At 44.2% G+C, this 16230-nt stretch overlaps 1 protein-coding gene and 1 pseudogene across 1 annotated transcript in view; both read left to right on the top strand.

Moving 5' to 3' along the window:
* The first annotated feature begins 2559 nt into the window (after positions 1–2559).
* The window catches only part of LOC139474007 (small subunit processome component 20 homolog), an 85720-nt gene continuing 72049 nt past the window's right edge, over positions 2560–16230 (top strand). The window contains exons 1-7 of the mRNA XM_071256866.1: positions 2560–2663; positions 4041–4121; positions 5645–5711; positions 6090–6151; positions 6939–7009; positions 7886–8080; positions 9132–9216. Of these exons, the coding sequence (XP_071112967.1) occupies positions 2622–2663; positions 4041–4121; positions 5645–5711; positions 6090–6151; positions 6939–7009; positions 7886–8080; positions 9132–9216 (603 nt within the window). The 5' untranslated portion in view covers positions 2560–2621. The remainder of the gene's footprint in view (positions 2664–4040; positions 4122–5644; positions 5712–6089; positions 6152–6938; positions 7010–7885; positions 8081–9131; positions 9217–16230) is intronic.
* LOC139474478 (uncharacterized) lies at positions 9965–11830 on the top strand (annotated as a pseudogene).

Genomic DNA, 16230 nt, shown 5'->3' with positions numbered 1-16230 from the left:
TTCGCCTCTCGGGGCAAGCACCGGTCATTAGCCATATAAAAGTAGCCACTCAAAGTGAGCCACGTGGACGATGTACTGGTGACATGAAATGTACAAATCTACTTTCTGATATCCTCACCGCCACTTCCATTTTTATCTTTGGCCACTGCCAAATTTCGAAGAACTTTTGGTAATCAAAGCCCCGTATACAGCACGTGATCACTCCTTCCTCCGCCAGCTGGGTGCCGTACATCAAGGCCGGGAGCGTCACGTTGATTGGTATGACGTCAACACCGTTATCACAGATGCGTCGGTCAAACTAAATTGTACATTTCTGACTAAACCTCACAGTAACAACTTTATTACTAATTTAATCCGAAAACAACTAGAATATGTATAAACATGGTCGACAGTCGGTCACATCGTGCTACTCTGTGGCTCCTGTTTGTTCTGCAGGTCTACGAGGAATGGAAGGTTGCCAGTCCCTTGTGAATGAATCGTCTATGACCCGAGCATTGCATTGATATATTAAATCCATGTGTGGAATTGAAACCAACCAACGATACCGAATTCCCAACCAAGAAGTTGTCTGATGACAGCGACCGCAACATTGGTTGGTGCGCACATTACTTCTCATATCGGTAAATTGTGAATGAGTGAGTGAGTATGGTTTTACGCCGCTTTTAGCAATATTCCAGCAACATCACGGCGGAGGACACCAGAAATGGGCTTCACACATTGTACCCATGTGGGAAATCGAACCAGGGTCTTCAGCGTGACGAGCGGACGCTTTAACCACTAGGCTACCCAACCGCCCCCATACATCGGTAAATAGAACATTCACGTGGAACCACTTACTGTGTTAGGGAATGACATTCTTTCCTTTGTAAAATATTATGTGCCACTGACAGATATAAGATCAGAATTCAAAGGTATTCTACTTCATACTTAGGGAAAGTACAGAATTCTATATATATGACATTTATTACACGATACTATGGACGAAATCGGGCTTTAAACAACACGGCATTTCCTTAACTGGTATCGACTAAAATAGATCAATCAGAAGGGATGTCTACGAGTGTATATACTTAAATTAGCTTATTTGTACACATATATTTGGAAGTTTTGTCATCATATGACCAAACACATGACGTTTTTAGACAGCCGTAATAACACCATTATAAACAAAGACAAACACTGAACATCCAGTTACTGACAGCTATCGATAATCTTGGAGGCCAAAAAACTCTACACAGTATTCTTTTTGGTGACCCAAACCTAAATGTTTTTCTGAATACAAAAATATTCTTGTCTGTACACAAATTTATAGAAACGACTAACAGATTCAGTAGCTAGCATATCATTGTTTCCAAATTGTTAATAATTAATATTGTTAAATCTATATTTAAACCCTAAAATGTATAATATTTGCATATGGATGAGATACACACTGTTTTCACTTTCCAGCACATTGTACATATCCTTCATATGAGCACTGTAAATATATATATATATATTGCGCACTATGTTTTCACAATGTCAAGCTTCAATTGTAAATTGTTCATATCCATTATGCAATATTATGATTAACTGTATATACGGAGAAGGCGGTAATAAGTGTTGCACTTGTGCCCAATCTCTTTGTCTTTTTAGACAATAAAGTATGTTTAATAATAAATAGCATGTTACATCTTGTTGTCACTACGAATGTACATAAGTTTGCTGGCACAATCAATATCTCCAAAATGAAACGTGAATGCGTTTAGCACATAATCTGCATTTCAACGTACGGTAAACGTCATATCGTTGTCTAAAATGTGTCATTTATAGATTGTTTACCTCAACACAACAGACATTTGGTATTTGAAACAACGAGAGCATAAAACTGATGTCTACGTTCAGAAACCTCGAAGAAGCGCACATATAAGTCTGTGTTGGCTTCACTGTTCGTCCATTTTCACAAAAGTAAAAAAATCCTTTTGTGTGTGTGTGTGTGTGTGTGTGTGTGTGTGTGTGTGTGTGTGTGTGTGTTTATAAAGTCAGTGTTCTTGTTGATACGTTATGAAGTAAATAACCAGTAATGTTCGTAATAATATCCTATAATTGTCACATATATTTTTGTATTTAAATGCCAGGACGGCTCGGAAATATCCGTGTGTAAGTAAGCAAATTAATAGTTTTACGTGTGTACGGGACAGCCGAAGACAAAAATGTACTTAATTGTTATCAAGTCTCCGTGCGAGCGTTTCAACTGTATTTCCTGTGACTATGATTCTTGTAAAGGAGTTATGTCGAATTGTATAATACAATATTTTATACGGAGTAGATTTGGATGATTTAGGTGACACATCTTCGACAAACGTCATTGAATGTTTTGAGTCTTTGGGTCTCTAACACACGCAGTGTTCCGACTCAAGCTTGGATAAGAAATTAAATCCAGTAATTCTTTTCATAGGCTAGAAACAATCGGAACATCGCTAAGGATTGAACGTGTCTCAAAATCCGAATGCATCGTAACAGGGGAGGTAATGAGAAATGTGGATATAGGTGGCGCTAGTTTACTTCCGCAATGTCCACACGTGTTTGGAAATGTATACACACAGTTAGGTAGAGAGAAATACCTAGAAGATATATCCGAAATGGTTAAATCTTCGCACCACCAGTCTGAGAATGACTTCAGAGTAAGTTCCGGTTGATAAATTACTTGACTGAAAGATATGACGAAACTTTATTCACAACAAAACCATTCAAATCTGTTCTAAATATTTGACAGCGTGCAGTTGTGGAGGTAGAGGATGTCCGCAGATGGGGATATCAAACCCCAAATGTCGTTTGTAATATTCAGCCCGGTTTCGAATAATTGACCCTTTATGTACAGCTGTCTGAGCTGGTGGGTTACCAGTATGTCTGTGATATAATAGACCCTAGGATAAATGGGTTAAGACAATCAATTCCCTGCTGGTACGAATTCTTGTGACTTGAAATAACCACATTCACTCATGAGGAACAAATAACAATTGATAGCTCTAGATTCCTATCATATAGATATATCTGCTGTAGATAAATATTGTAGCTATATGTACTACTATCTATTATTACCCGACATCCACTGATCTGATACTATACAATAGTAATACATGTACATGTTTTGTTTGTTTGTTTCTTGTTTAACATGTTTAACGCCGCACTCAGCAATATTCCAGCTATATGATGGCGGTCTGTAAATAATCAAATCTTGACCAGACAATCCAGTGATTGACATCATGAGCATCGATCCACGTAATTGGGATTAGATGACATGCATCAACAAAGTCAGCGAGCCTGACCACCAGATCCCTTTAGTCGCCTCTTACGACGAGCATAGTCACCTTTTTCGTCAAGCATGGGTTGCTGAAGACCTATTCTAACCCGGATCTTCACGGGACATGTACATGTATAGCTATGATTCCTTCCTTCGTAATGTCATCTGTCGCTGAGTTTACACTGACTAAGTGACTTTTACAAGCTCTGTCAGCAAGGTTTGCATCAGTTCTTATCATGTTTATGTTTACACTCCATAAACTCAACAAAAAAAATGAAGTAAATTCTTAGCATGTCAAATATATATTTCTTTACATCATGTTACATTTCAGCATCATATTTTAAAATATCTAATCATTTATCAATATATTCGTTAATTTGTTGTTATACAATCAACTTGCAAAACACCCCAGGTATTACTATTATTAGCATGGTAAGTATCATGTTTGGTCTTAATTCCATTGGGGGCGGTCGGGTAGCCTAGTGGTTAAAGCGTTCGCTCGTCACGCCGAAGACCCGGGTTCGATTCCCGACATGGGTACAATGTGTGAAGCTCATTTCTGGTGTCCCCCGCCGTGATATTGCTGGAATATTGCTAAAAGTGGCGTAAAACCATACTCACTCACTCACTCACTCACTTAATTCCATTGTTTGTAATAACTAATCACTGCATATGATACTGTTTGCATACAAACAGTAAATATGGTAAATTTGATTTATGTTTTCAACATGTTCAAAGATATTGTGTGTTTTTTTAGTTTCAGACTTTTGCAGAACGAATTGCTGCAGTTAACATTGATGTCATTCACAAAATTAGACACCATGATGATGATGTTGAGGTAAGTTTTATACACATAGATGTTTCTTTTCATCATGTACATATCAACAAGTTTCAAACATATTTTCAATACATATCATCTGATTGCCAGGAGCGCAACAAAACATCATAGTATCTGAGTATTCATCATTTTGGTGTGTGGCAGCATAAGGTGATGAGTGATTGGTCGAGAATTCCATGCTGGGTGCCCTTGGCATCCACATTCGGATTAAAGTATGTTTTTGGACTCAAAACTGGCATTTTTTTAACATTCTTATTTTCTTAAATTCAGAGGTATTTTTACATTGCATTCAGTGCATTTAAATGTAATATGTAGAACTAAGCAGTAAAACCCCATCGCATCAGTTAAAAGAATATCATCATAAATTGGGAATTGTTTAGTTCCAGCTTAGGAAGTTAGCCAATCTCATCAGATAGCTGACATTTGTTGTGGACTTGTGAATGGGTCCAGATGAGTCCCTGAATTGTATCTCAATACTTTTGACACATATTGATATTTGGTTAAGTTATTTTATTTGTTACTTAATGAGAGACCTGCAACCATCGATCTATGTGACATGCAATCTCATTAAAATCAAATCTAAGTTCTCGCTGCCGCTGAACAAAGATACGAGGACATCCCATTACGGGTCACGTCAGAACGACTTTTTGCAAACTTTGACCGACCACTGAAATGTCTAACAAGAAGTTGACATCAGCCAATAAGAAAGCAGCTTTCTCAAGATTTACGGCACTCGTTTCAACCTGGCGACTTCCATTGCAGACTATGCTTGAAAGATATGTTGACACACTTCTCGGTTAAATTTTGAAAACTGTACAAACGAACATTTCGGAATGTCTAATATATGGTTGAGATTGCATGGCAGTTCTTCTAACGTACTGTGCAATGCCTCCTCCGTTCAAATGTTTATCCCACGGAAGTGAGAGATAGGCGATAATTTTGACGGAATCAGTCGGGCGGGTCGTAACTTTCGTTCAGAATACCCCGTATTAACATTTTCGAGGTTGCGTGGTTCAAGAAAAACGTTCCGACTGTCACTTTCATGATCTGGTAAGCGACACTTTGATTGGTCGGATAAAAGGTTGTTCTGACGTGACCCGTAATGGGATGTCCTCAGATCTTTGTTTAGCAATAGGGAGAACTAAGATCTGATTTTAATGAGATTTTGTGACATGTCACCATGTATAACAACATACTAAGCTGTGTGAGGTGATGCACTTGGTGTAGAATAGCTACTGTTTGCAGTAGGACAGGATTTATGTATTTTTCAGTATTTGCTACTGGAGCATGATACCTTTAAGAGCTATTTGCCATTAACAATCTAGTGCAATCTTTCTAACAAAAATCTCAAAAACCCTGATACACTATTGATTGTTAAAACTGCATTCATTGATTATTGTTGTAATATGCCAAAGTAAACAATTAGAAGTTAGCTTATGTTTGAACCGTATCTGTTGTACATGGATGTGTTTTATGTATGTAGTATATATTACATGTGTAAGCTTCCATAATTGTATTTGCAGGACCAGTCCACATATTTTGGGGAAGCACTACTCAGTTGGAGTGACATGAACTGTACAGAACACTTCAGTGAGTTCTTTTGGGTAGACTGAATTTGGTGAAATCGATGATGGAGTCCAAGGCAACTTGAAAAGAAAAGTGTAACGTTTAAATTGTTGTTTTGAAAGTTAATGGGAATGTTCATGTAAGTGACAATGAGTCTTTTTTCTAAAATTTCTAACCATTGAAAGTTTGGGACTGATGGTATGATCAAGCACAGTAGTACAGCTGAATCGATGAAAACAGGTGATTTATTTAAATCTCTTGGTTATATGTTGAGAAAATACACCAATGCATGACCAAAAATATATTTTTCACTCATTTCTACTATCTTCATGATGTAAATCTACCAGTACACCTCCATAGATGATTTACAGTTTCATCTTAAAGTTTCTGTTTTGTTTGCAGACAATTTTCAGCAAGAAATATCAGAGAAAGTTCACACCTTCCCACAGCTAGTCCACAATGAGGTGTGTATTATGCAGCATTTATTGTACAACACTCTTGACAAGAAATATAAAGGTCATGTTCTCAGAGTAATTATGAAATATTTCCTCATATTTCCTTGTAGTAAAAGAAAACCCTGGTGTATTCTATAGTATTGTCCATCATGTTTACTTGGACGGTAACGAACTTGAAATAATGCCAATGAAACTTGATTTGTAGATCTTTGGAATGGAATCTACATAAATGTGTGATTAATTCTATCTAGGAAGTTAACATAGTAACCTGGAAAGTGTCATCAACATAAAAAGAAGAATTAGACATTAAACAATTTACTGGTTGGGTCAGGGATGGGGGAACACTATACGTTCCTATATACATAAGAAAAAAACGACTGGGAGTTGTTTTTTGTACAATAAAACACTGCAGGGAGTATAAACCATGAGGGGCGCAGCCTCTTTAGGGATGCTGATAAAACGTCATGATAGAACAATGTTTAAGTAAACCACACGATTTATCGCATAGCTGTCTTATATCTGTGATTAATGTTTTTATATGTGTGGAATTGTATTGGGCCTTTGGAAATAAACATATATGTTAGACCTTGAATGATAAAGAGTGATAGGTTCTCAGCAGTGCTCAGGAAATGTGTTTGAAAGCTGGTAGTGCATGTAGTCTGTTGCCCTTGTTTAAGGTACGAACTATGAAGCAGGATTAAGATGCGTCAGTGCATATGGTCATTGCAATATCTTGCTGCATTATACTGTGTGAAATTCAAAACTATGTTTTGACAACATCGTTATTTTCTTTCAGGAATCCATTGTTGAAGCTCTGAAGAAACATTTGCTGGTTCCAAACACAATGGCATATGAACCGCTACTAGAGTAAGCTCTCTGTGCTGAACATAACACAGGATAATGCTATCTCTAATGTATTTTAATTTTATACTTATACCTCAACTACATGGTCTGACAGTTTAGTGACTCAACACCCTTCCTGTAGCCTGCAGGATCTAGTGTGCCTGAGGGATACAGTCAGTTTCATTGAAACATTTACAAAATGTGAATCCTGGTGTCTCACCACACTTGGTTATGCATATAAGAGGCGACTAACGGAATCGGGTGGAAGAGGCGACTAACGGGATCAGGTGGAAGAGGCGCTGACTTGGTTGACGCATGTCATCGATCCCAATTGTGTGGATCGATGCTCATGATGTCAATCACTGGATTGTCTGGTCCAGACTCGATTATTTACAGACCGCCGTCATATAGCTGGAACATTGCTGAATGCGGCGTTAAACAACAAACAAACCAACCAAGCATATATGATGAATAGTGTGACTCTTTCAAAAAGCATATTTGTGGGGGGTTTCTTTTTGTGCATCAAGTTATTATTCAATATTTTGATGAATATAACTGTCATGATTAAAAAAACATGGTACTGGTTATTTCATTGTGGCTTTGCTACCATCTAATCATCTGTGCAAGAGTGGTAGATCGATACTTTGATCCTCGGCCACATCATACCAAAATATGGTACTTGTTGTTACCCTGCCTGGTGCTCGGCATTAAGGGGCAATAACAAGAACTGGTCAGCTCAGAGTTGGTATACTGTGTCTGAGTGGGGTATTCATTTCAAAACTGTGGCATGGCGCAGTGGGCTTGCATTAAGAAATGTGCATTAGGCCTGGGCTGCCTGATTTACATGATGTTAAACCCCATTTCACCTCATCTTATCATCCCTGCCTCTTTCTTTCTCAGCCTTGTGGTGCAGCTGGCGCGAGATCTCCAGGCCGACTTCTACAAGCACTTCCATGACTTGTTCCACATCCTTGTCCAGCTGCTCAACTCCATCAGCAAGGATGTGGATGTCCTGGAGAAACTCTTCACCTGCCTCGCCTACCTCTTCAAGTTTCTCTGGCGGTACCTGGCGAAGGACATCAAGGAGGTTTATGGGTAAACTTCTGATAGTATCTTTTTTTAAGAAGAATACCAGAGACAATTTCAGAATCAGGAGATGGGTTTGGCAGAGGAGAGAGGGTGGAGGGTTGGGTACAAGTGAGGGGGAAGGGGTGGAAAGAATGGAATGGGAATGATGGCAGAGGGTTGGGGGAGAAGTGGGAAGCGCATTCATAGTAAAGGGGCCTTGAGTGTAATGGGATGGGGATGGAGTGAATGAGTGAGTTCGGTTTCACGCTGCTTTTGCCAATATTCCAGCAATATCACGGTGGGGGACACCAGAAATGGGCTTCACACATTGTACCCATGTCGGGAATCGAACCCGGGCCTTCGGCGTGACGAGCTAACGCTTTAAGGGATGGGGATGGAGAATAGTGGAGGAAGAATTATGGTGTGCATGGTGACAGATTTTTCTTATGGAGTCATCATTATCATAAAGACGACACATTGCAAGTTGCAGCCGGTACAGTCTATATGAAAAGGATTTCGTTGAAGCATGTGACACACTTCTTGTGCTCAAAGCAAGATGCCTTGAGTCAAGCTCTGGAAAAACTGTACACAAAAAAAATGGTGAAATTATAAATCCCAATTCACATAATTTTACTTTGAACATGTTGAATGACACATAGTCTAACATGCTTTTTAGGTTAAGTGGGTACTAGACTCTCCAAGCTAACAGAAACTTTCATATAGGGCAAATTTTTACAACTGTAAAAGACTGTGTGAAGACTCAGTGTTAGAACAGGCCTCAGGCAACCTATGGTGGTCGTATGAGGCAACTTAGTGGATCAGGTGGTCAAACTCGGTAGAATGCGACACTGTACCCTGATGACGTGGATTGTGCTCATGATATCAGTCACTGGATTGTCTGGCACATATTAGATTATTTACAGGCTGCCATCATATAGCTGGAATAATGCTGTGGGCAGTGTTCATCAAAAAGGACTTCAGGATTACCTAAGTAAAGAGCATTGATATTGCTAAACGTGCTTGGTGATATCTCAAACTGATTTTATAGCATTCATGTGATGAGTTGTCTCCCCTGCAGGCTGTTCTCGGCCCTGCTTGCTGCACACTACAAGGAATACATCAGGAAGTTCGCCGCAGAGAGTTTCGCGTTTCTTATGAGAAAGGTAACAAAGAGTGCCTGATGGCGTGTTTTCATGAAGTAATGTACAGTAAAGTACGGTTATAACGAACTCAAAGGGACTACTAATTTTAGTTCGTTATAACCGTAGTTCGTTATAAGCATATATACAGCATAACTACAGCAAATAGTCGGGACCAAAAAGTAAGTTCGTTATATGCGTCATGTATGTATGTATGTATGTATGTATGTATGTATGTATGTATGTATGTATGTATGTATGTATGTATGTATGTATGTATGTATGTATGTATGTATGTATGTATGTATGTATTATGCAGTATAAACATTAAACATCTACTGATCATTCATTTGTCAGGAGATAAAGATTATGTGTAAAACTCATTTAAAACACATGAGGTATGTCTTCATCAATTCTAACTTGTTAATCAGTGTTAAAGGTGTACAGAGCCAAATCCAAATGAACGGCACAAATATTTGTTCAACAGTAAGAATACTGTTACCATGTTGCAAAATAGTAGTCTTTGAAATTCTTTTGAACGCTGTGTCGATTATTGGTTTGAATTTGTCCCCAGCTATTACATTAAGTAATACGTTACCACTGTTATACCGAGGCTGTTGTCTCCCACAACTGCTGCTATAGCGAAATCTACCACAGAGATCTCAATTACCTCATGCAGCACGTGCGTAGCCACCTAGCTGCCATGTGACACCCTTCACTCTTGTCTCTTTCGTCTGCTAAGCAAGACGTGTTTTCTCCTGCTGAAGCGTTCCTGAAGATTTGGTGATATTTATTATAGTTTATTCTCTAATAAACTGTGCTTTTATGGGGCGTTGCGGTAGCTACGCTTGGTTATAATTTTCCCGCCAAACGGAAAATTTTTCCCGCCCTTTTTTCTATATACTTGCGGGGTTCGCGTATGCACGTTGTGTTTTACGTTTCCCCTGTTCTTGTATGTTTTGGGGGTTAACATAACTTATTTCTTTAATAAAAGTTATATGTGTATGTTATATGTTCACATTGCTCGTTTATTTTCTTGTGAAAATGCTCGTTTGTGAATCATTGTGGTGCGTGCGTTGTAACCATGTTTTGTTCTTTGTTTATAGCAAACAATCAATGTCTGACATGGATATGTCCCCAGTATCCACCCCCTCTACCCCTGCTCCTCGGAGTTGTGGGGTGTGCAGAAAGTTTTTGTCGTCCCGGGATCCCCACGATCGTTGCCCGCGGTGCAGGGTTCCTTGCGGGGACACCCGGTGCACCCTGTGTGAAGGTCTGGGGCCTGCGGAGTTTGAGCGGTACCGGCTGTACGTACAGTCCGTCTCCACCCCTGTGGTGGCCGGTTCGTCCGGTCGGGGTCCCCGTGCGGGTACCACCTCCTCGGCTGCGGCGGATCCCCTTGCGGCCCTCGGGCTGTCTGGGGATTCCGTCGCCGCATTGTTGTCGAAACTTGTGGACTCCAAGCTGGCGGCCTTATCGCAAGATAGGCCGCTGGCTGTTCCGTCCCCGGCCTCTTCGGTGGCCGCGGGTTCGGACGCGGGGTCCACCGGTACGGCGGCGGCTGCCGTGGTTACCGGTCCTTCCCCCGAACCGTTGCTTCCGCTATCGGTTAAGGACCGCGTGGCCATGGTGTATGACCTCTTCGAGGACATGCCAAAGCCCCTGCCGATACCGCGGGGAATCCACGGTTCCGTGGGTTCCTCCGAGGTATACGACGAGACGTCCGACAAGGCTTTCCCCGGCATCAACCTTGCTGCGCGGGATTAAGCCTTCTTTGGAGAAGGCCTTCACGGCTGCCTCCGGTCGGGGTCTCCCGTTACCTCCCCCGTCGTGGAGAAAAGGGTCTTTCCCAGTACATGACCTTGCCTTTCCCGAGGCTGGTCCTTCTGCGGAAGCCCATGTGGAGCGTTTGGGGGTCCGTGCCCCACCGGTTGCCACGGTACCACAAGGTACCTTGCAACAGCTGGACACCCTCGCTCGACACTCCATGCTGGCATTGTCTCACGGAGACACATACCTGGCTGCAGCGGCCAGTCTGGTCGAAGGTTCTCCTACGGACCGAGACCAGCGCATTTACAACTGCTTGCTCGGTTTGAATGCTTCCCTGGAGTACGTTGCCGGGGCTTCGGCCTTTGTTTCCGGCACGTGCCATTTTCTTCGGCGCCAGTCGTATCTGGCTGCTTCAGGGTTGGACGCTGCCAATCAGGAGGTGCTCCTTTCGCAGCCTTGGTCTGCTCGGACCCTGTTTAATAACAAGATCCCTGGGGTTCTGAAGGAACAACAGGCCGCTGTGTCTGCCGATGCCTCTCGGCACACACTGGATCTTGTGGGGTCCTTGCATAGGCGCCTGGGTGCCGCTCCGAAGCGGAGCGCGCCCCAGGATGCTGCGTCCGGCAGGCCTAAGGGGTCGGGTCCTTCTTCCTCCGGGAAGAAGCCCCGCTCTGAGGGCTCCGGTAAGGGTTCTCAGCAGCCCTTTCGCGGGAAGAAGGGGAACTGGGGGAAGCCCAAGTCGTCTAAGGACGGCAAGGGCCCCTCCAGGTGACTCTCATTGGAGGGGTTCGTATGCCGACAGCGCCAACTTCGGTTGGCCCGTAGGCGAACCCGAGTCACTTGGCCCTGGACAGTTGCGCCTGCCGCAGCCCGTCCGGCCCCCCTCTCTGTCCCCAGTGGGAGCCAGACTCCAGACTTATTGGGAGAATTGGGAACAAGTGTTCGACGACCCGTGGGTGGTCAACACGATTCGGTACGGCTATCGGCTCGATCTCAAAGCGAATCCGCCGCTCACCGTTGCCCCGTCGGCAGGTTTCTATTCGGAAACCGATCTTCCCTTCCTCGCCGATGCCATCGGCAGGTTGGTGGAGAAGAGGGCAGTTCGGGAGTTAGCTCTACCAGAAATAACACCGGGGTTTTACTCCAGGATATTTCTCGTTCCCAAGAAGGACAGTGCCGAACTCAGAATGATTCACAACTTGAAATCGTTCAACGAGTTCTACCTGCGCAAGCCGCCCAAGTTCAGAATGTTGAGCTTGACGGACCTGAAAGCACTGATCATGCCGGCCGACTGGCTAGCTTCGATCGACCTGAAGGATGCTTATCTGCATGTTCCGATTCACTCGGATCATCACAAGTATCTCAGGTTTGTCTTTCAAGGCAGGCACTACGAGTGGGTTGTACTCCCATTCGGTCTTTCATCCGCTCCCTGGCTGTTCACCCGGTTAACCACCCCCATAGTGGGGTTCCTCCACCGGAGGGGTGTCCGGTACTTCGCGTACCTGGACGACTCGCTAGTAGCAAATCGAATGACGGACACCCTGTCACGCCATCTCGTTTTCGCACGTCGGCTCTTGGAGCAATTGGGGTGGATTGTCAATCTCCCCAAGAGCGAGTTAACCCCTTCTCAGAACTTGCAGTTCATCGGAGGTCGGTTCAACACGGTGTCCCATCGCCTATTTGTCCCCCCAGACCGGTGGCACAAAATTCAGGCGATGATTGCCAAAGTCTTAGCGGTGCAACAGACTGTTCACTTTTGGGAACAGCTGTTAGGGCTACTTGTATCAGCCCAGGACTGCACCGAACGGGGTCGTCTCCAACTCCGCCCGCTGCAACGGTTTTTAATCCAGTTGTTAGCAACGGAGGTGAACAGTGCGACCGTCGCCCTCCCGGATCGGCTCCGACCGCATCTGGAGTGGTGGACGCTCCCTTACAATGTCTTATCAGGAGTCTCTATGCGGCCCTACCGGGCCACGTTGAACCTGTATACAGACGCCTCTCTAGTGGGCTGGGGCGCCCATCTAGAGGGGGAGGTGAGCTCGGGGCTGTGGTGCGTAGACGAACTAGGTCTTCACATCAATTGTCTCGAGTTCAAGGCAGTGATCAACGCAGTCAATCACTGGAAGCATCGTCTCGTCGACGCCCGGCTCATGCTGGCGACCGACAACACGACGGTAGTGTCCTATGTGAACAAACTGGGGGGAACCCACAGTCACTCGCTACTCGATCTCACGTTCGAGTTTTACGCTCTGGTGGACAGTGTCCCGTGCCAGATACGCGCCCGTCACATCCCAGGTGTGCGGAACGTACTGGCCGATGCTCTATCGAGGCCTCAGGATCCGAGCCCCACAGAGTGGATGCTGAACCCAGTAGTGTTTCAGTGGCTGTGCGAACGTTTGGGTCGTCCGATGGTCGACCTGTTCGCAACACGGTTCAACAATCAACTCCCGTTGTTTGTATCACCAGTCCCGGACCCGAGGGCCATCGATCACGATGCTCTCGCGTTAGACTGGACGGGCTTGGACGCTTATGCTTACCCGCCGACAGCGTTGATACCACACATTCTAAGCCGGCTTCGAGGAGTTCGCTGTCGAATGTTACTGATCGCGCCCATGTGGCCGAACAGATCGTGGTACCCCGACTTGCTGACCCAGGTCACGCAGTCGCCACTCCCACTGCCTGTGAGACCGGATCTCTTGATCCACCCTCACACCCGTCAGTTTCATCCAAACGCAGGGCAGTTCAATCTGCACGCGTGGATGTTGTCACCGAGCGTCTGAGGAGTAAAGGTTTTTCTCGCCGGGCGTCTCGGGCATACGTTAGTATGCATCGTGATTCTACCCAGAAGGTGTATAATGCACGTTGGGTTATTTTCACGAAGTGGTGTTGTAAACATCACATTCCTTCGCCAGATAAGGTATCTGTGCAGGATATTGCTCGTTTCATGTCTCACTTGCGAGAGACCCGGAAACTCTCCGGGGGTTCCATTGCCAACTATGTTTCGTCCGTTGCTACGGTACGGGACGTTGCTATGGGTACCAGTCTCTCCAAAGAGCCGGTGATACGGGGTATTATCAAGGGTTTCAAACAGCACGATCTTAAGAAGGGCCGCCTTCGGGCACCGGCCTGGGATCTTTCCCTAGTGTTGCAATCACTTACGGAAGCTCCGTATGAACCCTTGCATAGTGCTTCGTTCCGGCATGTGACTTGGAAAACAGCATTTCTCCTCTCCTTTGCCACGGCGGCACGTGTATCCGAAATTCATGCACTCGATGTCGCCAAGGTACGATTCGATAGGGGTGACGAAGGAGCGGTCCGCCTGGGCCTGCTCATGGGCTTCGTCGCCAAGAATCAGAGAGTCGGGCAAACGGAGAGAGAATTCACTGTAAGATCCCTCAAAGAAATCTTACATCCTGCTGATACTGAGGACAGAGCGCTGTGTCCGGTTAGGGCCCTTAAGTATTATCTTAAGGCTTCGAATGAACGTAGACAAGGGCGTGACCGTCTGTTCATATCGTGTAACCCTAATCGCACGGTTGACATAACTCGCAACTCGATTGCGTTGTGGCTTCGTTCTGTCATCAATCTGGCGTACCGGTCTCGGGGGTTACCGGTAGCGGGGTCAAACCCGCACGAGATCAGGGCGCTAGCGGCAACATTTGCCCTACACTCGAATATCTCTGTTCACAGAATATTACGAGGTTGTTACTGGCGTTCTGACTCGGTTTTTGCCAATCATTACCTCAGAAAGGTTTCTGATGAAGACGTGGAGGGGGTGCACCGTCTTGGGCCGCTGATCGCGGCACAAGCGGTCATCTAGGGGGTGTGTCCAGCGCAATTCCAAACTCCGCAGTCGTCAGTCCTTGCACGGTGGTCAATCTGGGTCGTCTCCAATGTTCCCACGCCGTGGGTACAGGAGTGGGGGTCCTGCAAACCAGCGCACTCACACCACAGGTGAGGCGGCTTTTTGTGTGTTTTATCTTTATTTGTATTTTGACAATTATTCATTTAATTGTCTGTCGTGTATTCCAACCTTGTGATACATGCTTACGAATACTGGAATTAGGTCACGCGCCTAATGCATACTTTAAGTAGGCTTGCTCTGGGATATACGGTCTGAAGGAAATTAATTTCCCTCTTTTCGACTGTTTAACCTGATCTAAGATTAAGCTCACGCGGATACAGTGTTCTCATCCGCTGCGGCGATGAAATACCTATCCAGTGGGGCCGTTTGGAGTCACCAATCGTTTTGGCAATGACGATTGAGCCTTACGGTATGCGCTTGACAGTGCTTTGGTATTCCTATAGGGTAACGCCTAGCTAGGTGCATGCGCATCGAGTGCTTCCGCCTTGGTGTTTACTTCCGCTGGTCGGAAGGAACGCTAGCAGTCAGGATTCGGGTTGTAGGTGCTCCCCACCGCCTACTGTGGTAGTCAGCCTCGGTATAACAGTGGTAACGTATTACTTAATGTAATTTGTAGAATTTTCCTATTTGGAATATTCTATAAGTAATACGTTACCACTGGGCTGCTGCCCGCCCGTCCGTCCCCCGAGCACTTGCTCTCGCAGGAGACAAGAGTGAAGGGTGTCACATGGCAGCTAGGTGGCTACGCACGTGCTGCATGAGGTAATTGAGATCTCTGTGGTAGATTTCGCTATAGCAGCAGTTGTGGGAGACAACAGCCTCGGTATAACAGTGGTAACGTATTACTTATAGAATATTCCGAATAGGAAAATTCTACAAAATTGTAAGGGGCGACTTAATGAATCAGGTTGTCAGGCTTGGTACAGTGCTGTGGATTTTTTGTTATATTGGAATTTATTTATTAATGTATGCATAACACTATACAGTCAAGTCTCATTTATCTGACAATCGGTTTTATCGGACACAAATGATGGGAACCAATTAGATCAGTGCTGTTTTGACCCATTAATCTGACAGTCTTGCACTCCGACTCCAACACACCTAATTTGCCATTAATTACCGAAATAACTCATTCATCAGTCTCGTTAATCCGACACAGTGATCAGCGTACTCCACGGTCATCTCCCCAATCTAACAACAATATGAATATTTCATTTTTCATTTTTTTATTACGTGTTTGTGTTATTATCTATTGTGTAGTTGTCCGATTTTTGAACGCGAACATTGATACAACTTAATTTCGTTTATCCAACATACTTGTTAATCCTACATAATCATCTGCAACTAACCATGTCAGATTAACATGACTATAGGTATAAATAGAGGATATCTGTCAAGGGAGG

The sequence above is a fragment of the Haliotis cracherodii genome, unplaced genomic scaffold (assembly GCF_022045235.1).
Source record: "Haliotis cracherodii isolate W230 unplaced genomic scaffold, xgHalCrac1.p SCAF_3, whole genome shotgun sequence".
Classification (NCBI taxonomy): Eukaryota; Metazoa; Mollusca; class Gastropoda; order Lepetellida; family Haliotidae; genus Haliotis; species Haliotis cracherodii.
The sequence above is the reverse complement of the archived record's forward strand: the minus strand, read 5'-3'. Positions and strand labels throughout refer to the sequence as shown.